Genomic DNA, 22,880 nt, shown 5'->3' on the forward strand with positions numbered 1-22,880 from the left:
CCAGCCATACACCCGCCATGGAAAATGAAAATAAGAAAACGAATTATATTTCAACATACAATCGAGATAGGAATGTGATAGATTTCAACGATAAGGATTACGAGGGCAACCAACTCAACGACGATGAACTCGCTGTTAATTTAGAAGCAGAGGAGAAAGTAACGCCGTTCGTAGTATTTCTTACTGTTAGTGGTGGCTGGGCTGCTAGACGCATCTCATTCCCCCACAGTGCGCTGCTGCCGTTAGTGGCCTTTTATTTGGTCTCGATACGGGGATTATATCGGGTGCTTTGGTTGAAATGGATGATGCGTTCGATAAGCCTTTAACAGATACTTACAAGGAGCTCATTACATCTGCCACTACTCTCGGGGCCCTCATTTCCTCACTATGCGCGGGTATAGCTGCAGATATCATCGGCAGAAGACTCGCTCTCACCGGCGCAGACATCTTCTTCACCGTCGGCGCCATCGTACAAGCTTGTGCTAAGGATGTGTGGACCATGATCGTAGGCAGATTCATTCTCGGTCTCGGCGTCGGCTGGGCCTCATGTGTTGCGCCGCTCTATATAGGCGAGCTCTCTCCGACTAGGCTGCGAGGAAGACTTGTCACTGTAAACGGTGCATTCCTCACATTCGGTCAGGTGATAGCATATGCTATCGGTGCAGCCTTTGCCAATGTTGACGACGGGTGGCGGTACATGGTTGGTCTGTGTGCCGTTCCCTCTGGACTCCAACTCATTGCATTGCATTGGCTACCAGAGTCCCCCCGCTTTCTTCTCTCACGCGGTAAGGATGAGGGTGCGCGCAAGGTGCTCGCCCGTATATACCCATACATCAACCAAGAGGACATGACGGCCAAGCTGCATGTCCTCCAACAGGGGGTAAAAGAGTCGCTCGAAATCTCCAACCGCATTCCACTGCATAAGCGAATAGTAAAAATGTTCACCGAACCTGTCGTGCTTAAAGTCACCGTTATCGCAGCAGGTCTGCAAGCTTTTCAGCAGCTGTCAGGTTTCAACACATTGATGTACTACTCCTCGACTCTCTTTGCGCAGATCGGTTTCGACCAGCCCACCGCAACGGGGCTGATTGTCAGCGGGACCAATTTCCTCGGTACGCTTTTCGCACTCAAGTATATTGACGTGATTGGTCGGCGTCGAATAATGCTTATTAGCGCACCTATGCTAGTCGTCTCGCTAACTTTCGCCAGTATCTGCTTCCATTTCCTGACGCAAGAGACAGGTGGGCATTTCGTAGACGGACACGACTATCCGAGGGTATGGTCTGCGCTGGTGCTGGTCGCGATTGTGCTCTATGTCCTTTTCTACGCCGTTGGACTGGGTAACGTACCATGGCAGCAGGGCGAGCTGTTCACGCTCGAGTACCGCGGTATCGGTACATCTCTCGCTACTGCTGCGAACTGGTCGTGCAATTTACTCATATCGCTCACTTATCTCTCGCTCATCAACACTATAACCGCCGCAGGCGCTTTCGGGTTCTACGCTGGCCTCTGCTTTTTAGGAACCCTCTTCGTCATCTTCTGTTACCCAGATCTCACCAAATTGTCCCTCGAGGAAGTGCAGGATGTCTTTGCGGGTAAAGGGTTCAAGGATGCCCGGAGAAGAGCGGAGGTTATGCGCAAGTCTAAATCTGAAGTACTTTATAGACTTCATGAGAAGGACGGTGCGCTGACGCCTGATTCACCGGATGAGTAGGAGAAATGCACACACAAAGGGATATAGACACACGGATACATACACAATCACATATATATAAGGATATAGACATATATATAAAGCAGCGGATATGCACCTTGTACCAGTATTGATATAAGTTAATATATTTTGCAACATCGGTGATCAGTGCGTCGCGTTTCATTACAGCGTACAACCAACAAAGAAGCCGATCCGAAATGAAAAGCCTGAGGAGGTCACTCAATAAGGATAAGACAAATAGCGGTAGTACAAGTAATAGCACTAGCCATAGCCAGCAACAGATATCACCAAAAATAGCAGTGCTGCAACCACCTCAACTTGTCATAAAGGCAATTGGTTCGTATAGGGCGGAGAAAGCCGGGGAACTGAGTTTCGATGCTGGAGTATTCTACCACGTTCCAAGTCTAGAAATTGGCGGCGATGAGTTTTATGAAGCACACGACCCACTTAAGGGTACAAGAGGTCTTGTGCCACGCTACCTGTTTGAGCCACTTAAAAGAGGAGGCGTAAGTGTGGACAATAGACAGTCATACGAGCATCACAATCAGCCCAATTCACACTCACACTCACACCCCAATTCACACTCTTCAAAGCCCTCCACTCAATACGCCGTCGTCCAGTTCGATTTTCTCGCAGAGAGACCAGACGAACTGAGCGCAAAAGCAGGCGAACCAATCATCGTCATTGCCCAATCAAACCATGAGTGGTTCGTCGCTAAACCCATCATGCGTCTCGGAGGTCCCGGTCTTATCCCCGTGGCATTTGTCGAGATTAGAGACCAGAAGAGTAATCAACCACTAGATACACACGCAATCGTGAGATCTGCTGTTATCCCCAAAGTTGAAGACTGGAAGCGACAAGCCGCTGATTACAAGAAAGCTTCGATTCCGCTTGGAAGATTTGAATTTAACAAGATGGACAACAGACACAAAGATGAAAAAGACAACGACAAGGAAAATTCTTTCCCGGAGAATTCCACCCCTCACGGTGTCTCACACGGCAGCAACAACATACCAAGTACTCATCCAAGTACCAATTTTATATCACCCACTGAAAACGCTCAAATAGCATCTACATCTCAACTGCCATCTGCAACCACGCCACCTGCAACTACACCATCCATCACTAGCATATTGCAATCATCCGTTGTCTCCCACTATCACGAGAATGAAGTGACGTGGTTCCAGTTCAATATTGTTTTCGTAGAAGCTGATACAACCGACGCGACTTTCATACCAACTAATCACACGCGCTCAATGATTCTATTCAGACTATACGAAGATTTCTACGATTTCCAGATAAGATTGCTTGATACTTTCCCTGTTGAAGCTGGAAGGAGAGTGTCAGCAGATGGACAGGGGAAGACGCGTATATTGCCTTACTTACCTGGACCTATAGAAGCGCATGATCTCAATGAGGTGTCTATAGTGAGAAGACGACTAGAGCTCAATCAATATGTGCACGAATTGTCTTCTCTCCCACAGCATATTATTAGCTGCGAGCTTTTTAGGGATTTCTTAGATGTCAGACCAGGCGATAGGGAGGTGAGCCACAGAAGTGAGCAGGGTGAAATGGGTGAGATTGGCGAGGTTGGTGAATACGCCGAGCATGCTGAGGAGCATACTGAGCACAATTTGCATAATGCCCAACCCAAACACTCATCCGCATCAAGTTTATCAATTAACGGCGGTTTGGTTGAGAGTATGCACCATTTAGCTGTGGCGCAAGAAGAACAAAAAGACGAAGAGGAGCAAGAGAAACATCAAGACATACCAGTATCGGCATCTGTCGACAGCTCACTAAGCGCACTACCTAAACTCGCATCCGAGTCAACACTTTCAACAATGTCAACCAGCGCGATGAAAGTGAAAGTACTACACCAACCCACAGGTGACTTGATAGCATTGCGGATATCACCTACCGATCTCAAGTTGGATAGCCTTTTGGACAAGATAAGGGAGCGTTTCGGAGTTGATGTTAACCGGATATGGTCGAATGATGACAGCAGCAGCTTTGACAGGAAGGAGATTAGCACGGATGAGGAGCTGCACGAATGGTTGAACAATGCGTCTAAATTGAGTTTAATTGTTAGTTGAATTTCATTCCAACTTGGCTATCTACCTTCTTTTTTAAAACGGTCATGGATTTCTCAGCCGAGACATATTTTAGCACACAGCCAGAACCAGCAAACCACGCCGAGAAGTTAGCTTCTGTGACTGCGTTTATAGACAGACAAATTTCACGTAACCGTCGAGTAGCTCTTGTAACTGTAAGTGAAGATTGACATCATATCGGATAAGACATCTGAGGGTGTTAATATAGTCTGGTGGCACTACAGTACCGCTTGAGAAGAATACTGTGCGTTTTCTCGACAATTTTAGCGCTGGTACGCGTGGAGCGACTTCAGCGGAATACCTCCTTAACGATCCACGCTATGCAGTTATATTTATGCATCGCCAGCATTCTCTCCAGCCATACACTAAGCATTTCAGTCACACCACCAACCCTTTCCTCGATCTACTCAATCTACCGGAATCCCCCGATGATGAAATCACAGTGAACAGAAACAAGACACCTGAAATGTTCAACATACTCCGCAATCACCATCAAGTCGTCTGCGAAGATAGATTATTTAGTCTCCCATTCGTCACTATCGCCGATTACCTTTTCTTGTTGCGGGATGTGAGTATGGCTATGAAATCTTGTTCAAAGAGCGCCCTCTATTACCTCGCTGCTGCAGTCAGTGATTTCTTTATACCAACGCAGAAAATCTACGAGCATAAAATTCAGTCACAAAAGGGTAGCTTGCAGATAGAGATGGATCAAACACCCAAAATACTCGGTTCTCTCGTTAAGGATTGGACTCCGGAGGGTTTCATTGTCAGCTTTAAATTGGAAACTGAACATTCACTCTTAATACCTAAAGCTATTGGTGCTCTCGAAAAGTATGAGCATCATCTCGTTATCGCTAATGAACTTAAGAATAGAAAATACAAAGTAGCTCTGGTTGAAAGGAAGCTGGATGGTCAATTCAGTGAGGACTTTGTCGAGATTGGTGAAAATACCCACGATAAGGAAATTGAAGAGGAGATAATCAAGCAGGTTATCAGTAGACACGATATTCATCTCACTCAGCAGCGACTTTGAGGCTTTAACATTTCATTTCAACGCGATTCTATCGTGAAACAAGCCCAATTCCATTAGACAAAACATTTCGGAACATAACACTCTTTCTATACATTCACCCTTTCTGTGTACAGTTTGTACATACTATATCACTCTTCATGATACAAATATCTATCTAATTATACAAATATCCTTGCTAGTAAAATTACTGTGAATGGCCGTCGTCAGTCTCAAGTGGCGGTGCACTTGCTTCAATCGTTCGAGTGTTGTGTGAAGGAGGCGGTGCAGACGGCGCAGGTGGTATAATATGATCGTTATTCGACTCCTGCAGATTTTATTAGTAAAGCTTTACCACATCGAAACCAACTCACATCAGAATAAGGTAGATCAAATGGACTGAACGTCGGTTCAAATGCGGTAGGAGGAAGTGGTAAACTAGGCATTAAATCTTTCTTCTTGGTATCGGAATTATCATGATCGGGCTGCTTCCAAAACCCTTCTTCCACAGTCTCATAGCCATCACCGTCAACATTAGCCACTGGAACTGATGCATCATGCCGCCGTTGCTCGTCATCTCCAAATGGCGATGAAGAAGCCATATGTAGATTCCGCAAATGATCTTTATCATCAATTGCAATATGAGCAGTGAGATGATGAGCACTGTTGTCATTCTCACTATCACTATCACTCGTCGCTGGTTCTGGCGTTTCTTCCAGCTCCTCGAGATCGTTATTGCCTCGACTGTTAATATAGCGTGACTTTTCCGTTTGGCGTGTCGTACTCGGTGCTCGTCTTGATGTTGTCGGTCTTTGCGAGTTAGGTCTGTATGCCGGAGGTAGAGCTGGTAGTGCGCCTGAGTCTGTGTCGCGGTCTAATGGGAATGGAGGTGGCGATTCATGATGCTCGTGGTGCTCGTGGTGCTCATTTTCATTATCGTCATTGCGTTGACGTGGCTGAATTTGAGTCAAAGTCTCTTGGTTGACTTGCTCAGCTTGCTCAACTCCCCCAAGTCCCCGACTGTTGTCATCATCACCCTCGCTAGCTCGATTCCTCCCTGTGTCGTGACTGAGTAACTCGCCTCTCTCCTCCTCGTTATCGTTATCGTTGTTGTTGTTGATTGATGGGCTGATTATGGAACGGAGAGAAGGCACATGATGTATTTTCCTGCCTTTCCTATGTTTAAGGTATTTGAGCGGGTTCCTCCGCTTCCTGACAAACGAGGTGGTACTTTTAGGCTCATCCTGATCGCCATCAAAACCACTCTCGCTCTTTTTAAGCTTAGTTCGGGATTTGGATTTCCGCCGCCGCCTCCACACGATAGTCCCGAACATTGTGAAGACTATCACGGAAGCGAGTACGACACTAATACCAATAATAAGTGGCTCACTGTTCTTGTGGTAGGATGCGTTGGCATGATTAGTCCCCCACCCTCGAGGCATGGATGGGTTATTGGTATCGAATGGATCCATACTACTTCGCTTGTCGTAGACATTGACGCCCCAGAATTTGAACTCATTGACTTTTTCACTGTTCTTTGTCAGCTTTAGCGGCAAATTGACTTGCTCAAGCTCAACGCTGTAGCTCTGATTGAGTTCTGCTTGTGTATTACCGTAAGCCAAGCCATATGTGACTAATACACATAGTAAATTAATAAAGAGGCATACTCGCACACCCTTCATGAAATCTCACACGGATTTCCTCAATTTCTGGTTTATGGGGGATCACAGTCGGAAACCACGATAAGATATGGTGGGAAAATTGGTTTATTTTTTCATAGCTTTGTCAATTTAGGCACAAATCAAATCAAATTAAATCAGTCGTCGTCAGATTATGCTACAGATTCCCTCATTATCTTGATTTTCTTGGTAAATTTCTCAACATTTAATTCTGGCTGTAGTGCTGTGAGTAAAGTGGAAGTGGCAGCGAACCACTTACGCTTGGTGTAGTGGACTTTACAGAAGGCAAATCAAGCAAGTCTGTAACGTATCTGTTGAACTTTTGATACTTCTCCGTCTTGAGTGTCTCAAGCACGCTCCTTGCGCCTGCGATATCGCAAACATCTTCTTTTGCGTTCTCAGCAAAGTCCTTGAATCTGACAAAGAATGGTGCAAATGCTAAATCACCAATTGTTGGCTTGTTGTCTCCCAATAAGAAACCGGTTTCTGGAAGGTGAGCTTGGAGTGCGTCAATAGCTTGCAAGATATTCGTTGAACTTTCGCCGCGGAACAACCAAGCAAAGTATTGAGAGTTGAAGTAGCCGCCTGCTTCGATGAACAGACGTACTTTGGCCCGGTTGACAGCATTCACCAAGCCATGAGGAAGGAGGTGTGCATCTGGATAGAGATCAGCAACCAATTCCAACAAAACTAAGCTCTCATTGATCGACACTCCGTTCTCTGGAATCTTAGAAATGTCTTTCTGGTGATTGTCTTTGTCTATAACAAGCGCTGGAACTTTGGAAGCTGGGTTGATTTGAGGATACCATTCTGGCTTCTTCTCTAAATCAATTTCCACCTTCTCGAACTTGGCACCGGCTTGCAGCAGCGCAGCCTCTACACGATGCGCAAAGGGGCAAATGTGTGCTGTGTATAAAACTAAGCGTGAAGTCAAAGTCATGATTGTTGATGGTAGAGGGAGAAAGTAATTAAACTGGATTTGTAATAGATTTATTAGTCATCAGCTTGCGCATGATTGCATTTGAAAGTAAATATCTGGGATAATTTTGACAATTTACACAATTCGCTCTATTCACAGCTCTGTTATCGAAACTTGTGGCAAAGATGGAGCTGTCCATCGATGATGTCATTAGCACGGCCACGATGGTTTAATAATCTAGCTTTAGGGATTCCAGTAGGGTTTGTAATCAAGCTCACGCTCTTTGGAAGTATTAAGGTATTTGTAATCTTCGCGCGAGCGTTGTCACTTTAAGCCAAGTAAAATTGTTTCGGGATCGTAATTTGGTACAAAATAGTTTAATCGCCTTCACACTCCTATTTTTTGGAATCTCGGAATGCACTTGGTCGATCCAAACCATCGATTTCAGAATTAAGCTGACCCCTACTTTCCTTTGCATGAATTGCTTTTATACCCGTGCGATGGTCCAGAGTGATAAATTTTTTTCGCTGTAGCCACCATCGTGTCCTGTGGACGCTATTTGTCGGAGAATGTAAATCACGTCTAGAAGGGCCAGCATTTTTGAGTTCTTGACTACTGCGGTTTTCATCAGCTTAAATTGTTTGTTTCTATCGATGAAGTTCCTGAAATCTCCATACCTAATCTGCAGGGTGCTCTAGAGCGATGTCGGACCGCAAATCCTGGACGGCCTACAGTGCGCGATTAGAGGCTTAGAGATATGCTTCTGGTGACGCCTCATAGAAACCATTCAGAGCTACATGCCAAGATCCTTTATTTGGAGATCATCAAAACTCGTAAATCAGCCATTTGAGATCAGTGGTGGTCAAAAAACTAACTCAGTGGATATTGAACGGAGGGATTATGTGTGGATGTATTTAAAATGCTGGATATGCTAAGAAAATGTTGGAAATGGTATCTTCTTCAATTGGTCAGTATATCGTATCTCTGCGTTCGGTTTCTCACTTACTTGGCCATTTGTTGCGTGAGTTGAATCAACTCAACTCAGTGGAATAACCAGTATCTATGAGAGGCATTTATTGAATAACTGAAATTCACATGCAAACACCACACTTCCATGTGGTTTCGCTCTTAGGTCATTAGTGATATATCATCGGGTCGCAATGAAGCCATTGACAGACGTGAGATAAAACCTAGTAGGTAGAGCTGCGCATTGTGCTCTACTTGGTTGATGTTGATTGGATTGCGTCGATATAGATAAGACAACTTTAGTGATGTTTGGCGGCGATTACAGGCATCGAGTAGTCTTTTGGTATACAAGTCTTGTCAATATAGCGACAGTAGCTGCACCCCCAAACATTAAACCCTGCTTGCAATTTACTTAGATACTTAAAGCAAGAAATGGAATCGTAAGACAGATAATTACAAAATAAATTAATCACTCTCATCTTCGGACTCAGCCTCGTCGAGCCACTAGAGTTTTTTGTTAGCTATGTGTGAACAAGGTAATGTCTGATACTCACCTTCAAAAATGGCTTGGCAGAAACTCTGACTTTCTTTGAGACATCTTTATCGACATACTTTTTAGAAACATGCGTACCCCAGTGCTGAATGACTTCCTCTTCCAGGAGATCAGCTTGATAGATCTTCATGAGCAGTTTAGGAAGCTGAGGAAGAAGTTCCGGGTAGTTGAGACCAACGAGTCTCTCAAGACCGCCGAGAATACTCTTTTGATGCTTTTCAGAACCATCCTTGCACATTTGTTCCAAGACTGGAATAATACCATCAAGCTCCTTGAAAGCGTTTTGGGTGAGAGCAGATTGGATGACAACTTGGACAGTTTTATGCTTTTGTTCTATATTCAGATCTCTGGACTTGTTGAGGATATCAACAGGATTGATGGTTTGATCTTCGGCGTGCTTCTCCTCAATCCACAAAGCCAACTGAGATTCAGGGGCATCGTTACCGTCTTCATCAGAGTTAGCGCCGTCTTGTCCGAGGATGGTAGTGACACCTTCAGATAACTGATTAACTCTAGCTTGGACAGCTGCCTCTGAGGTGTCGACACTCCATTCATTGTCAGCTTTCTTATCAGCAATGGGGACAGCCTTAGCTTCAGCGTTAATTCTAGCAGTGAGATCATCTTGAGTTTGAGCGTCATTCTCCATTTGTTCGACTTCGTCAGTTGCCTTGTTTGCAGCTTCAGCATGAGCGCCTTGACCTTTCTTCTTCTTTGGAGGCGGATTCTTTTGAATGTAAGTGGTAAGCTTATGTACCTTATCGACACCAGAGCGTTTACCGCAAGCTTTGCAATCCTTAATAATGTCATCATTCTTAGACATTTGTAATTCCGTTTCAGGGTTTTTGCAAGAACCACAGAGAACAAATTTAGCGATGAAGGAATCGAGGACTTCCCTAAGCCTGTCAACCTGATGACTACCATTAACGATATACCGATCATTCTTATCGTCCAAAGTAGTTTGAGCACCCAACTCGAAACCAAAGAACTTTGTTGGATAGTTTGGAGGTCTAGCCAAGGCTTTTGCGACGTCTGACATATTTGGAATTACAGTCTTTATGCCATTTCCCTTGCCTTCAATTTTTGTAACCAACTGAGGCATTTTATACCTGTAAAATTTATCATCAACGTCCCTTCTAATATTTACTAGCGTCATTGTATAGCATGTAAAGCGATTCTAATCGTTTAAACTTAATTTTCGTTGTTGGTGGTTGGCCTGGGAGAACAGTGATGGGAAATATCAATCAATCCATGCTAAAATCTTCTACAACAGAAACTTGGGCGTAAGTTTTATCATCTTCGTAGGCGTCATCGCGCTGCTTATTGGATTCCTTGTTATCCTTGTTATCTTCCTCCTCCTCTTGCGTTTTCCACTGAGACTCGTAATTTTCATAATTCGATTTAGCTTCAGTTTTGCGATGAGCCCTGAGCTGCGAGGATATTTGTTAGAGTCAAAACGCACACCCATCCCCACTAACCTCCTTGGTTTCCTGCTTCTTGGCCTCCTTATCCCTCGCCACCGCCTTTTCCCTCCTATCATTTAGACGCTTCTGCTTCCTCTTTCTAAACCCAGTGAGATATTCCCTACGCTTGTCCTCATCGAATACGATCTCATCCACCTGCTTCGTCTTGTTCTGGCGCTTCCTCCCCAATGCCTCCTTATCAAAGCTCAAAATTGCGCTATTCGATGATTTACCCATGACCGCACAAAAGCAAATTGATAAGCTGCGAAAATGTTTTATTTATTAATGTACACATATTACCTCTTAAACACTAAAGACTTGACAAATCCTACTGTCGTCAGATAAAACGACTCCCTGCTTTTCGTTGAATGAAATCCTGTGTCACGGAAATGTGAATGTCCAGACGAATGTACCATTTCATCTGGATTTTCATCTGCTCCTTCTCCTGTCCCTTCTCCTGGCCCTTTTTCCATCATGTTCACGCTCTCACTCGATTCCGTCTTGAGACTCTCATCAGGTGACTGAGAATCATAATTTCCCCTCTCTTTCGACATTGCCGTCGTCGATGCAAGTATTACCTGATTGTCTCGACTATAAAAAGTCATCCACGATTCTTTCGCATCTGCTTTCTTCCTCAATATCATACTTCCCGATTTGTGCACATCCGTCGGCGACTTCTGGACAGTACCCACCGCTGCGGCCTTCACATGCTCCGCTGTCGGTCCATATATTGCACTGTACCTGTCTCCTTCTTCAGAAATTGACGAATTGGATGATGATATTGTTTTGCCGATATCGAGTTTCAGATCTCCGTTACTCCTACCATTCATATTCTCATCTTTCTTAGTCTCATGCTTGAATCTAAGTAGATTATCGTTCACACCGTCAACTATCAATTCATGTCCCGGCGACTGACTATCTTTAGAACATCTATTCACTTGAAAATCCTTCCAATGCAGTCTGTGTCCGACTACTATATACTGCCATGCCTCATTTTCCGTCGACTGCTGCACGTAGTGCTCTTCATTGACCCCTGGTGGTGCAATATAAGCGCAGCAGCTCTCTACGATGAATGTGTTGACCGCCGAGCCGCTTCCAGTTACGTTAATTCTAGTCCAGTGGTTGTGCCGAAAATCAAACACATCTATCGCTGCCGTGTTATACGCCTATATCTGGTCGTTAAATTCAAGTCCTCTACACTAAACCACACCCACACAGTATTCATCGTATGTTTCATCATATTGCCACGCAGGTACTATAGTCACTCCTGCAAAGATGGCCAGTTTGTGACTGCCTACGAGTATCATCGTCGCTTCCAATCTCTCACGTGGTGATTGACCAGTAGTAGTAATGACATCTTCAATGGATCCTTCCGAAGATGTAGCTGTGTATCTGCGATTGAGGTTGCCGTCGTCAATATGCATATCTTCATCTATGCTCTGTTGAATGTTTCTTTTTGCTTTGAGCTTCAAGAGTCTCGCTCGCGAGTAAGCCTCTGGAGATTTGTAGTTGCTCCAGTAGAAATTATCCTCTATAGCATTGTACGTCAGTTTATGAAGATCGTCGAATATCACATTGACAGGATCATCCACCTGTGCACCCCCGAAATAGAAAATATCATCACCTTTGACAGTCTGTGAATGTCCAAACCGCATGTCTGGAGCTATTCCCTTTATCTCTGGTTGAATCCACCTATCTTGCTTGATGTGATACACGAAAACATCATTGTCGCCAACAGTATTGTCACATATACCGCCAAACAAGACGATAAAATCTCTAATACATGCCATTGAATGGCCTCTGCGTGCTGTTGGCCACGTGCTCTCTTCATAGCTCTCACTGCTATGTGACGTTCTCTTCCTCGGACGCTTACTAAACCTGTTTAGATATCGATCTGGCTGCCTCGAGTTTCCAAGTTCTACTATTGACAAGTCTTTGATGTTTATCTTGTAAAGAATGTCAGAGAGTGAACCCGTCGATCTTTCATCAAGAGCCGCTGTGGCGTGGGTTGGGTGATCCGAGCTCAGCTTGGGGTGGAGTGTACCCCCGAAAATATAAATTTCGTCGTTGTACGCGGTAACAGGAGCCATAAGCGGTTGCCACTGATAAGATTGGGTTGGGGAATAGTTTGGGTTATCAATTCTGAGGAAATATCTATCCCATAGTCTAGTCGTCAAGTTGAGGACGTATACGGAGGGATTAACTGATCTTTAAGGGATTAGCGAGGTCTTGGAGATTGCTGAAATCTCACAAATAAGGCAAATAGAGGAAATTACGTATTTGAACGGCAGTCTAAATATGTCATCAGTGTAATGATATGCACTAGAGGAATAAACGCACATGGTGACCAAATGCAGGTGGAAATACCTCCGGCAGATGCTCTTCAGCCTGGTTATTCAAGTCATCGTCGCCGTTTGAATTTATCGTCGGTTGTAATTGAGAAGAAGGTGGGAAGTCTGGAGCGCGTTGTACATCGAATTGATCCCAGTGTGCGCCTGTAAAGCATAAGTGAGTGCAAATTATTCAAATCTCAACCAAATCCCTCACCGACGAAGCTCAGATGCCGCTTGACCAAATTGTGGAATGATCTGCACGATATGGACAATCTCATCAAATCGATCGATCTGAGGTTACTGAGTATTTCGTAGTACACGTTGTCATTCAATTTAAGCATCTGCGCCATTTTTGAATGGTATTTAATCTTTTTCCTTTTTTTCAAATAATCCAGAATAGTGGATTTCAAAGATAAGAATTTGCGAGGAGACAAAGAAAAGGAGAGAAAAATTACATGAAAAGTATTCACAATGGCATTACAAAAAGTTTTCGCATTCATTCTCCACTCCGCTGCTTCCCGCCAACACCAATATCGAATGGTAGAAATCTCGTTATCCCCACGTTGTCAGCTACACTATTTACTTTGTTGTCAAATCTCTGTCGTAATCCATTCTGGTACTGAAATTTTGTTAACCCCTTGTATTATCACAACCGATGAACTCACAGTGACGCCAAACAATTTTACACTAGTGGATGACCAATTGGGGAGGGCATTGATGTAGATATCAGACCAAATTGTGATCAAACGCCACACCAGCAGCGCTTCTGTCCAGTGGAAGCTATCTAGCAATTTAGACTGATTGCCAAGTTGTTTGGATATGTCGACATTGCGCAACTCTGAGAGAATTGTCGACCTCACTGATTCTTTACGAATGATAGGGAGTAGCTGTTCAAGTCAGATTTGAATAGAAGTGAGAGAAGCAAAACACCCACCTCCGTAGAAGCTAAGAGAATGGAGTCTAGCGGCAATTTCACTACCCAGCTCCTCACCCACTCCTCTGTCGGCTCAAATTGAGTATCGTTAATCTTGATAGTGTGAAAGTCGCAGATCATTTTCGGAACATCTCCTCCAAAACTAACTTTATTCTCTTGCAATCTACTCGAATCAATGGATGTAGAGACACGTTCCGCTTGTTTGCCTTTCGCTTTCTCAGACATCTCATTTTCGTTTGGTATTGATTGTGGCGGGTATGTAACCTGTGATGGTGAGGATGTCGTAGGATTTTCGTGATCAAGACTATTTCCCCTACTACCTTGTACTACCTTGAGACCTTTCTGCAGAGTTAAATTTGCTAGTGACTGGAATGAGTCGTTGTTAAGCAATAAAGCATAGATGAGTGAAGGGTTTGCATTGAGTTGACGGTGGATAACGCCATTGAATGCTTCAAGGATATAGAAGAGATAGCGCGGATTGCCCTTGTTTGCGAACAGAAACTGGGGCGTAGCTAGCGCTCTATAAATGGATACAAGTCTGACTGCCGACAATTGCGAGAGATGCTTGAGGTACCCGCCCAAATTAGCCAATGCGGCCAAAAGACTGTCATAAGAGGCAGGATGTATGGAGCTAGTGACTAGATTGTATATAGTACTAACCAAATAATCAGAAAGCCCATGATTGCCATCTTGGAGGGATATTGGGTTGTCGAGCGATGATCCGAAATTGTGATCGAAACTGAGTGAATGAAGGAGTGAGGCCAGAAGCCTGAGTAAGTTCTGATTATGTGACTGTGTGTTCAAAGCCGTAATCAACCTGGTTGATATAGATAAGTAGTGATTTGAATGTGAGAGATATAGTTTGAATTTCGGATTAAGATCGATGAGACGCCATAAGAAGAGCCAAAGCTGAAGAACATTTGGGTTTTGTATGTAGTGAGATTTGGATATAGCTTTGAGAGAATAATTGGGAGCGGAAGACTCATCTATAATAGACAAGGAGCGTGTTAGGATGAAATCAAAGTCAATCGATCTGTGCAGCTTAGATAGGGACTTGGAAAAGGTTGAGGATGAGTTGTAGATGAGTACAAGCAACAAGTCCATGGATAAGAGTGAAAATTTTGATAGGATGGGAGTGAGTGGGAGATAATTGAGCTGTTTAGTGGATATCGAGGTATTGAGTAGAGAAGAAAGTAAAACCAAAACAATTTTTCTGTCTAACGAATTGAGGTAGCCTATGAGTTGGTCATGAACGGGTAGAATGGACTGGGGAGTGGAATAAAGGGGTGGAGACAAGACGGCGAGTATGGAAGAGAGAATGAGAGCTCTGTGAGAGTTGAGATTGTTGTCATTGGGGGTGTCAGATGAGAGGCCGACGCCCTTAACCCAGATCGAGAGGGTGTAAGTGTTGTTGAGGCGGAAGAGAGACTTGATGGAGGAGGTGAGGAGGGAGTTGTAGTCTATAGCATTAGACATTGCAGGTAAGTAGCCTAAATCGTAGTAGACGGGGAAGAGCTTGGAGAAGATTCTATGGATATTCAAAGCGTGGTTCGTAGTGGTACCATCCAATTGAGACACCAAATAACGTATCAAAGTGAAAATATTTTCAGATAAAGACAAGCGAATATCATTAACGGTTAATAAGCTATTAAGATCATCATCATTTTCAATCAAATCAATGAATTTAAACCAGTAATCGACGTCGTCTGGGTGTACCAATATCGATTTAATTCTGTTTATCCCATTGGCAGATAGTCTGAAATCAATTTTGGAGTTTGATTTTTTGAATTTATTGGAAAGGAATTCCATCATGCCTAAGTGATGATCGTTGGTTGTTAACGTCCAAATGAGCGGAAGAGCAGCAGGTAAAGCAAAGCCACTGAAGGCACCAAAGAAGGATAAGAAGGATTTGGATGAAGATGATGTCGCTTTCAAGAACAAGCAGAAAGCCGATGAGAAGGTTGGTGGTTGTTTTGGTGGCTGTGTACTGGCTGACCTACGATAAGGCGAAAGCAGAGGCCATAAAGAAGCGTAAGTTGTGTCTTGTTTTATATATTCGTTCTAGCTCACAGATATTCAAAGTCGGTGGTAAAAAGTGAGTTAATCTTTCTTACAGGTATTTCAAGTTAATTTGTGGCGATGAATAGGAAGTGAAATTAGCTTGCAGCATACAGCGCAGGCCCTGGCTGCTGATAATCTGTTATCTGTGAATTATTCATTAGCTTTATACGTTCCACTCTATTTATTACCTACGCCTTGCTGTGAATCATACATATTTGGCAAATATATTCCTGGATCCTGTTCATTGTATCCACCTGGGAATTTTACTGTATCGCTTGGATACGCGTCTCCGCCTCCTTGCACCTGCACATTGATGCATGATGGATAAAATTCGCATCCTCCAACCATATTCGCTTCGTGTAGCGCTATTATTTCGTGTCTGATCATGTAGTTGCCTGATGCTATATCCCATGGTACTGTTGCCTTGACTGTATTGAAATTCTTTAGTGTCGCCTGCTCCCACATACCATCTGGTCTCTTATCATCCTCTGAGATTTTGAAAAAGTCGATTGTTGTAGGATCAACATTCTTACAATCGCCGTTGCAGTTGCCCATGTATGTTATAATTGGTCCAGTACTATGTGGCCATGGAATACCATCCTCACCGCCATTCCAAATGAACTCTACGTCAGTACCAGCAGCAACTGGGGCACTGTATTCTGAGGGGACTGAATCTCGACCACACTTGGACCTGTGTTAGTGGATCCCATCATTTTCATATATAAAGTTCCAACTCACAGACAAATTAGGTGAGTAAATGTCTTTAATTGGCTTCGTGTTGGTTACTTGACGGATTGGGCCTTTAGATTTGATCTCCGAGTCGTCGCCGTAGTTTGGATAAGGTCCTGTATGTGTTTGGTCGTTGAGTATTACCTCTGCGGGGAATTTGAGTAGGTGTCTCAGAGAGAGCAATATAAACGCACGCTTTACGATGCCATGTGCAGCGACCAGGCTGAGCAAAGAGGATACTGTGAGTGCTTTCATGATCATAGTGCTGCTTAAGGAAATATGTTTTATCAAATTGAGATATTTATCCACTGGTATGAATAAGTCTAAATTCGTCGACGATCGAAAATTCCGGGTGAGGACAGTGGAGTGGCTGGCTGGCTGGCTGGTGGCGTGTGGATTTTATTTAGTGTTTTCGTTGATATAGACACGTATACACGCAGTGCTGTTCCTCCCATCTCTTCTCTTCCACCTTCATGTCTTCTGCGGTTGAAAACAAGAAGAAGTCGCAGCTCAGCAAGAATCAGCTAAAGAGATTAAAGAAGAAGAGTAAAAGCGGGGAGGAACCGGTTGCACACGATGCGGTGGCAGAACCAGCGGCAGAATCAGCAGAATCAGCAGAACAGCCACACCCACAAGACGCACAAGAGGAATCCATAGACACTGAAAATATCCCAGAGGAATACAAGCAGATCTTCCTTAAATTCCAGCCTCAAGAAGATACACAGCCTGTAAGAACTCACGCAACCACATGATAAACAACACTCACCAACACAACACAGGAAGAAGCAGCAAAGAATGAATGGCTTTACAGCGATGATGACGATGACGAGGATTTAAAAAAGGAAGAAGAGCACCTCTCCAAGAAGAAGCAGCGCAGAATAAACCGTTTATCCGTCGCAGAGCTCAAGTCGCTAGTATCCAAACCTGAGATTGTAGAAGCGGTAGACACGACATCGCGTGATCCACGTCTACTGATCCACCTCAAATCCTACAAAAACACAATCCCCGTGCCCTCCCACTGGGCCCAGAAGCGTGGTTTCCTCGAAGGCAAGAAGGGCATAGAGAAGCCCGCGTTTCAGCTGCCCTCATATATTGCAGATACTGGCATAGGCGTACAGCAGGACGCAGTGAAGGAGCGTGAGGCTGAGATGTCCCTCAAGCAGAAGACACGCCAACGTGTCCAGCCTCGCATGGGCAAGATGGACATCGATTACCAGAAGCTCCACGAAGCTTTCTTTAAGTTCCAAACCAAGCCGCCTATGTCTGACTACGGCGAGACGTATTATGAAGGCAAAGAGTTCGAAACTTATGTCAAGGAGAGAAAACCCGGTGAAATAAGCACAGAGCTCAAGGAGGCACTCAGTATACCACCTCTCGCTCCCCCACCATGGCTCATCGCTATGCAGAGATATGGTCCACCACCTAGCTATCCCAACCTCAAAATCCCGGGTCTCAACTATCCTATCCCTGAAGGTGCTCAATGGGGCTTCCATCCTGGTGGTTGGGGCAAACCACCGACTGACGAGTATAATCGCCCTCTCTACGGTGATGTCTTTGGTGTTATTCCAAAATTCAACCCTGATTCGGTTGACAATATTGACAAGAGTCTTTGGGGGGAGATATTATCTGAAGAGGAGCAGTCGTCTTCTGATGAAGAGAGTGATGAAGATGAGGATGAGGAAGATGAGGAGCAGGAGCAAGATCAGATACAGCCAGACGAAGATGGTGAGGAGATGGATGGTATGGAGACACCATCTGGTATGGCATCGGTTGCTACTACTGCGCCAGGCGCTGGATTGGAGACGCCCGCTTTCACAGATTTAAGGAAGGGTGCAAGAGGTGATGACACGCCTAGAGAACTTTATCAAGTTCTTCCAGAGAGGCAGGCTGCAGTGGATGGATTGATGGGATCAGAGAGGGTGTATGACATGCCAACGCTCGGCAAGGAAAGCTCAAAGAAGCGCAAATCGGGCGATGTCCAACTAGCCATTGATCCTGAAGAGCTGGCAAAAATGTCGGATGAGCAGATAAAACAGGCTTACGAGGAGCAGAGTCGGAGTAGTGGGAATAGAGTGCATGTCCCAGGTGCTGATAGGGCTGAGGACTTTACAGATATACTTCAAGAAGGACATGGCAAGCGACAGAAGAAAGATGAGAGGAGAAGAGCTGATAAAGAGGATAATAGGAAGGATAAATTCAAGTTTTAGAGAGCTACTTGCAGTTGTAATGTATACATATTAGTATTTTGATGAGAAGTAAGATTTTCATAGAAGGCTTGGATGGGGAGGCACATAACACACTCATCAAATAGCCGGACCAAGTTGTTTGTATATCGTGCATATGAGTAAAACAAAGAAGGAGACTTAAATTAAACGACAGTACCAGCGTTAGAAGCGATACGTGGCCATAAGTCAGCGCATTCCTTTGCGACGGCTGGTAAAAGGATTGTGAGATAGATATAAGTAAATTAGGATAAAACCCACGACCAGTGATAGCTGAACCCTTCATTTCACCCTTTGGGTTGGTGATGACACCGGCGTTGTCCTCAAAGTAGAGGAAAACACCATCACGTCTTCTCCAAGGCTTACGTTGGCGGACGACGACGGCAGGCATGACCTTCTTACGCAATTCAGGCTTACCCTTCTTGACGGTAGCCATGATCATGTCACCGGCACTGGCGGCAGGGAGACGGTTAAGACGAGCACCGCTGTGGAAGACGGCGACGACGTAAAGGTTCTTTGCACCAGAGTTGTCAGCGCAGTTGAGAACAGCGCCAGTTGGAAGACCGACTGGAGGGAATCAGCGGGAAAAAGGGGAAAAAGGGGATATTTACGGGTCATACGGAACTTGTTACCTGGAAGAAGAGTGAGTAAAAAAGAAAGCTGTAAACGAGTTCACTGCGCACCTTGGTTTTGAACCTGGGATTGAGCACCGTCAATTGAGCCATTCCAAGGCTAAAAAAAGGCTTCAACTAACCTTACTCATCTCACTCTAAACGGCTATATTAGTTGTGCACTACTCGCAGGTATTTTCACCCACTAAAGAATTTGGCCTTCAGCTAGCGAAGTCGAAGAAGGATTTACGACTTTTACCAGAATAAAATTTGTGTTTATATTGTGTGAGTTGAGGAGGGAGATAGCTGTGTAAATGAATGTATTCTGCTAATCTTTGGCTTGTTTTCTGCTGTCTGCGCTGCGTGTGTGTGTAGACCTGCGTATGATGTTATCGACATTCTAGGAATCGTGAGCGGTGTTGTGTACCAAATAGCATGCTTGAATACTCCAGCTATTCTCAATACCCAGCTCACCCTTTTCTACCTCATATCGCTCAAATTCCACTCAAATCTCTCTGAGCTGGCACAAACACCAGAAACGGCGAGATGGAGCGCATTTAGCGGGTTAAAGCGTGTTCGGAGTGATATTACAGCCACTACAGCTTCAAATCTCCCACTTTCCCTCCATCCCCTTCTCTGTCTAGCACGCCCATGAACAACTCAGCGACACAAACTGAGAATCCCGTTGTATGGCGCACGCCGCAGTACTACAACGTGAAGAAGAAGCAGCCAAAGTACGGCGAGCAACAGCAACAGCAACAACAACAACAACAACAACAACAACAACAACAACAACAACAACAACAACAACAGCAGCAGACACAGCACTCCAATCTTCCCCCACAGCAACTCATACCAAGAGCATCGCAGCCACAGCAACAGACTGAGCCCAGCGATCTAAGCCTGGCAAATATACTCCACTACTTGCAATCAGAATGGAGGAGGTGCGTGTGGTCTATCGAGCGTATGTGTAACGTCTCACTCCCAGCAGATATGAGAGAGATCGCAATGAATGGGAAATAGAAAGGGCAGAAATGAGAGCGAGACTGGCTCTGCTTGAAGGCGAGAAGAGAGCTACTGACAACGTCAAATCTGACCTTTTGCGACGCGTCAAAATGCTCGAATACGCTTTGAGGCAGGAGAGAGCTAAGTTTATTGCTCTCTCGAATCCACGCTCCACTTCTCCGAAATCAGCCAACTCTGGGGAATCGAACGATGACAAGAACGCAAGTGGAGGTGGAAATACAAACACAAACACAACTTCAAATACAAACGCATCAGCTATCCATCCAACTAAAAAGGCCACTTTAAAGTTTGATGGCGATGACAGTCAGAAATCTGATGACAGCCCTACTCTCTCCTCTTCAAATACTCTGCTTAACCACTCTCACAACAATTCTTCGCTCCCTCAGTGGCTTAAATCATCCAATCACGCTAAAGACACTAAAACTCGCTCGAAAAGTCGACAGTATTTGCAGCAGTGTCTTGAAGAAATCACTTACCTCACTGATCCATCGACTCTCAATCCACTTACGGGTAGACCATACAAGGACGTAGACGGATTGGAAATCGAGAAGTTACCACATTCTGTGCCAATGGAGTCAACGTCACCAAATTCCTCCGAAAAAATCAATCAGCAGTTATCAAACAGCTTATCCAACTCAGTTACAATCGATGAGAGTAGCGGTGGTCCAATAGTATCACACCCAATTGTCGAAAACGAGGAGAGTGTACGAGCTCAACTTGCAACTCCATCCGGACCATCATCTCCTCCAGTCATCGCTAGCAACATATTCGATCAGAAGGCGCAAGAGATGCACAAGACGCAGACTGAGCCCGAAGAGCATGATGACGATGAAGATGATCAGGATGACCAAACTGTCATTGACCAAGATAACGACGCTAATGATAAAGAGGAAGAACAAAACGGTGATGATAATCCTGAGGCTGAGGCTACTTTCACTCCAGTCACACACTCTAATGACCAAAAGGATACCACAAAAACGAATGAAACCATTGATGAGGATGCCAAGGTTTCCAAAGAGCAATTGGAAGACGAAAACCTGGTTAAACCTGAGGATCCAATGAATGCTGATGCTCCAAGTGAAGCTAAAGCTGAAGCTGCGGCTGAGAAATCTGAGCATTCTGCGCAATCTACCCAGCCTCAGACGGAAGGAGCAGTTGAACCAGCAAACCACCCTGAAGATGTAAGTAAATGAAAAGCAAATGCTTTACAGCACCTCCTTCTCATTAAATAATCTTTACCTATTCTACATTCTACATATACTTGACATGCATTGTCGCTTTTTTTTCATTCGAGACACAGACTGACACGATTTAAATGCAGTTACAGTTGAAAGTAGCTCCATTGATCGACGTACAAAATGGTGAGTGGAATGAAATGAAGATTGTGCGTTACTGAGTTTCTCTGCCAGTAGAAGATGAAGTAGATAGCGAGAGCATGCGCTCGAACAGCTCAATCAAGTCAACAGGATTATGGAAGTGGTGGAAGACGCTGCGAAGGTGGGTTAAAGGAGGAGGGGAGGTAGATAAAAGCGAGAGCTATCAAAACTAACACACAACCAGCCACACTGATCCTATCCGCGCTGTGGTGTTCATCAAGCTGAATGCGGACGAGACGATGATGATAACAGGGGGAGATGACACGGTTTTGAGGTATTGGAGAGTACCACCTTCCACTGACAAGAGTGTGCTACTCCCCAGTGTCAATCTGCGCGCTCACACCGCACCAATAACTTCAATAGCCGCTTCTAAGACGAAGAAGGTAGTTTATACAGCCAGCATTGATAGCACGATACGCGAATGGAAACTGACGGAGCGGGATGGAGATGTTATCGATCTCCATTCGCTCTCGGGGAGGATCTTCGAGGGTCATACAAACGCTGTTTGGGGAGTCGTGTGTACACAATCAGGCAAGCTCATCAGCGTCAGCAGCGACTCGACGATGAAGATCTGGAATGAGGAGACAGGTGCGCTGGAAAACACTATCAACCTCGACACGCCGTGTTCGACGATCGATTTATACGAAGAGAGTGAGAGTGGGAGTGAGAAGGAAACTATCAAGGTGGCAGTTGGATTGACTGACCAGAGAGCCATCGTGATGGATCTCACCAATCTCAGCACGCCGTTTTTAGAGCTAGTAGTGGACGATGCAGACACAGAAGCGAATGCTCAATTCAACAATGTCGTACTGGACGACGATAGGCTGTTTAGTGCGCACGAGGATGGCAGGATCAGATTGTGGCTGCTGTCCACTGGACAGCGTATCGAGACGCTGATGGCACATCTAGACAGCTGCACTGCAATTAAGTTGCAACCCTACTCAAACGTACTCGCCAGCGCTAGCCATGACTGCTCAGTTAGGTTCTGGTCGACAGAGAAATTCAGCCAAATTGATGGCCCTGGAGTTGCGCATGACGCTTGCGTACAAGAATGTGGTGGACATAGGAAGCTGTTCGGCGAGGGTGTCAACGAAATAGCGGTAAATAATGACGGCACGCTGCTTGCTAGTGCAGGTGCAGATGGGGTAATCAAGCTGTATTACAAGTAGGAGTA

The 22,880-nt window shown here is 44.8% G+C and overlaps 13 protein-coding genes across 13 annotated transcripts; 5 read left to right on the forward strand and 8 right to left on the reverse strand.

The window, feature by feature from the left end:
• Nucleotides 1–17: 17 nt before the first annotated feature.
• On the forward strand, nucleotides 18–1,714 carry J056_000537 (Myo-inositol transporter 1; the record flags this gene model as incomplete). Its single annotated transcript, XM_009270165.1, has 2 exons — nucleotides 18–185; nucleotides 230–1,714. 2 exons carry the CDS (start codon nucleotides 18–20, stop codon nucleotides 1,712–1,714), a joined length of 1,653 nt encoding a protein of 550 aa, XP_009268440.1.
• A 197-nt stretch (nucleotides 1,715–1,911) lies between these two features.
• Nucleotides 1,912–4,861, forward strand: J056_000538 (Protein scd2/ral3; the record flags this gene model as incomplete). Its single annotated transcript, XM_009270166.1, has 2 exons — nucleotides 1,912–3,801; nucleotides 4,037–4,861. 2 exons carry the CDS (start codon nucleotides 1,912–1,914, stop codon nucleotides 4,859–4,861), a joined length of 2,715 nt encoding a protein of 904 aa, XP_009268441.1.
• A 184-nt stretch (nucleotides 4,862–5,045) lies between these two features.
• J056_000539 (uncharacterized protein) lies at nucleotides 5,046–6,519 on the reverse strand (the record flags this gene model as incomplete). Its single annotated transcript, XM_009270167.1, has 2 exons — nucleotides 5,046–5,165; nucleotides 5,212–6,519. 2 exons carry the CDS (start codon nucleotides 6,517–6,519, stop codon nucleotides 5,046–5,048), a joined length of 1,428 nt encoding a protein of 475 aa, XP_009268442.1.
• Nucleotides 6,520–6,668: 149 nt separating this feature from the next.
• Nucleotides 6,669–7,456, reverse strand: J056_000540 (Glutathione S-transferase omega-1; the record flags this gene model as incomplete). The annotated part of the gene is made up of 2 exons (XM_009270168.1): nucleotides 6,669–6,731; nucleotides 6,776–7,456. The coding sequence occupies 2 exons, from the start codon at nucleotides 7,454–7,456 to the stop codon at nucleotides 6,669–6,671; spliced, it is 744 nt and encodes a 247-aa protein (XP_009268443.1).
• A 1,410-nt stretch (nucleotides 7,457–8,866) lies between these two features.
• On the reverse strand, nucleotides 8,867–9,990 carry J056_000541 (putative eukaryotic translation initiation factor 5; the record flags this gene model as incomplete). Its single annotated transcript, XM_009270169.1, has 2 exons — nucleotides 8,867–8,905; nucleotides 8,956–9,990. The coding sequence occupies 2 exons, from the start codon at nucleotides 9,988–9,990 to the stop codon at nucleotides 8,867–8,869; spliced, it is 1,074 nt and encodes a 357-aa protein (XP_009268444.1).
• A 205-nt stretch (nucleotides 9,991–10,195) lies between these two features.
• J056_000542 (Nucleolar protein 12) lies at nucleotides 10,196–10,651 on the reverse strand (the record flags this gene model as incomplete). The annotated part of the gene is made up of 2 exons (XM_009270170.1): nucleotides 10,196–10,381; nucleotides 10,430–10,651. 2 exons carry the CDS (start codon nucleotides 10,649–10,651, stop codon nucleotides 10,196–10,198), a joined length of 408 nt encoding a protein of 135 aa, XP_009268445.1.
• A 59-nt stretch (nucleotides 10,652–10,710) lies between these two features.
• On the reverse strand, nucleotides 10,711–13,097 carry J056_000543 (Kelch domain-containing protein 3; the record flags this gene model as incomplete). The annotated part of the gene is made up of 5 exons (XM_009270171.1): nucleotides 10,711–11,580; nucleotides 11,629–12,622; nucleotides 12,666–12,706; nucleotides 12,755–12,909; nucleotides 12,962–13,097. The coding sequence occupies 5 exons, from the start codon at nucleotides 13,095–13,097 to the stop codon at nucleotides 10,711–10,713; spliced, it is 2,196 nt and encodes a 731-aa protein (XP_009268446.1).
• Nucleotides 13,098–13,243: 146 nt separating this feature from the next.
• On the reverse strand, nucleotides 13,244–15,490 carry J056_000544 (Protein hid-1-like protein; the record flags this gene model as incomplete). The annotated part of the gene is made up of 4 exons (XM_009270172.1): nucleotides 13,244–13,366; nucleotides 13,413–13,634; nucleotides 13,682–13,774; nucleotides 13,829–15,490. 4 exons carry the CDS (start codon nucleotides 15,488–15,490, stop codon nucleotides 13,244–13,246), a joined length of 2,100 nt encoding a protein of 699 aa, XP_009268447.1.
• A 37-nt stretch (nucleotides 15,491–15,527) lies between these two features.
• J056_000545 (uncharacterized protein) lies at nucleotides 15,528–15,780 on the forward strand (the record flags this gene model as incomplete). The annotated part of the gene is made up of 3 exons (XM_009270173.1): nucleotides 15,528–15,641; nucleotides 15,688–15,712; nucleotides 15,764–15,780. The coding sequence occupies 3 exons, from the start codon at nucleotides 15,528–15,530 to the stop codon at nucleotides 15,778–15,780; spliced, it is 156 nt and encodes a 51-aa protein (XP_009268448.1).
• A 57-nt stretch (nucleotides 15,781–15,837) lies between these two features.
• Nucleotides 15,838–16,726, reverse strand: J056_000546 (Endoglucanase-4; the record flags this gene model as incomplete). The annotated part of the gene is made up of 4 exons (XM_009270174.1): nucleotides 15,838–15,885; nucleotides 15,935–16,426; nucleotides 16,481–16,617; nucleotides 16,666–16,726. 4 exons carry the CDS (start codon nucleotides 16,724–16,726, stop codon nucleotides 15,838–15,840), a joined length of 738 nt encoding a protein of 245 aa, XP_009268449.1.
• A 218-nt stretch (nucleotides 16,727–16,944) lies between these two features.
• On the forward strand, nucleotides 16,945–18,678 carry J056_000547 (Splicing factor 3B subunit 2; the record flags this gene model as incomplete). The annotated part of the gene is made up of 2 exons (XM_009270175.1): nucleotides 16,945–17,199; nucleotides 17,251–18,678. The coding sequence occupies 2 exons, from the start codon at nucleotides 16,945–16,947 to the stop codon at nucleotides 18,676–18,678; spliced, it is 1,683 nt and encodes a 560-aa protein (XP_009268450.1).
• A 161-nt stretch (nucleotides 18,679–18,839) lies between these two features.
• J056_000548 (60S ribosomal protein L23) lies at nucleotides 18,840–19,456 on the reverse strand (the record flags this gene model as incomplete). The annotated part of the gene is made up of 5 exons (XM_009270176.1): nucleotides 18,840–18,904; nucleotides 18,955–19,260; nucleotides 19,305–19,325; nucleotides 19,377–19,389; nucleotides 19,448–19,456. 5 exons carry the CDS (start codon nucleotides 19,454–19,456, stop codon nucleotides 18,840–18,842), a joined length of 414 nt encoding a protein of 137 aa, XP_009268451.1.
• A 499-nt stretch (nucleotides 19,457–19,955) lies between these two features.
• On the forward strand, nucleotides 19,956–22,875 carry J056_000549 (Striatin-3; the record flags this gene model as incomplete). Its single annotated transcript, XM_009270177.1, has 5 exons — nucleotides 19,956–20,248; nucleotides 20,296–21,511; nucleotides 21,652–21,691; nucleotides 21,740–21,827; nucleotides 21,891–22,875. 5 exons carry the CDS (start codon nucleotides 19,956–19,958, stop codon nucleotides 22,873–22,875), a joined length of 2,622 nt encoding a protein of 873 aa, XP_009268452.1.
• Between the last annotated feature and the right edge of the window lie 5 nt (nucleotides 22,876–22,880).

The sequence above is a fragment of the Wallemia ichthyophaga genome, assembly GCF_000400465.1.
Source record: "Wallemia ichthyophaga EXF-994 unplaced genomic scaffold scaffold10, whole genome shotgun sequence".
NCBI lineage: Eukaryota > Fungi > Basidiomycota > Wallemiomycetes > Wallemiales > Wallemiaceae > Wallemia > Wallemia ichthyophaga.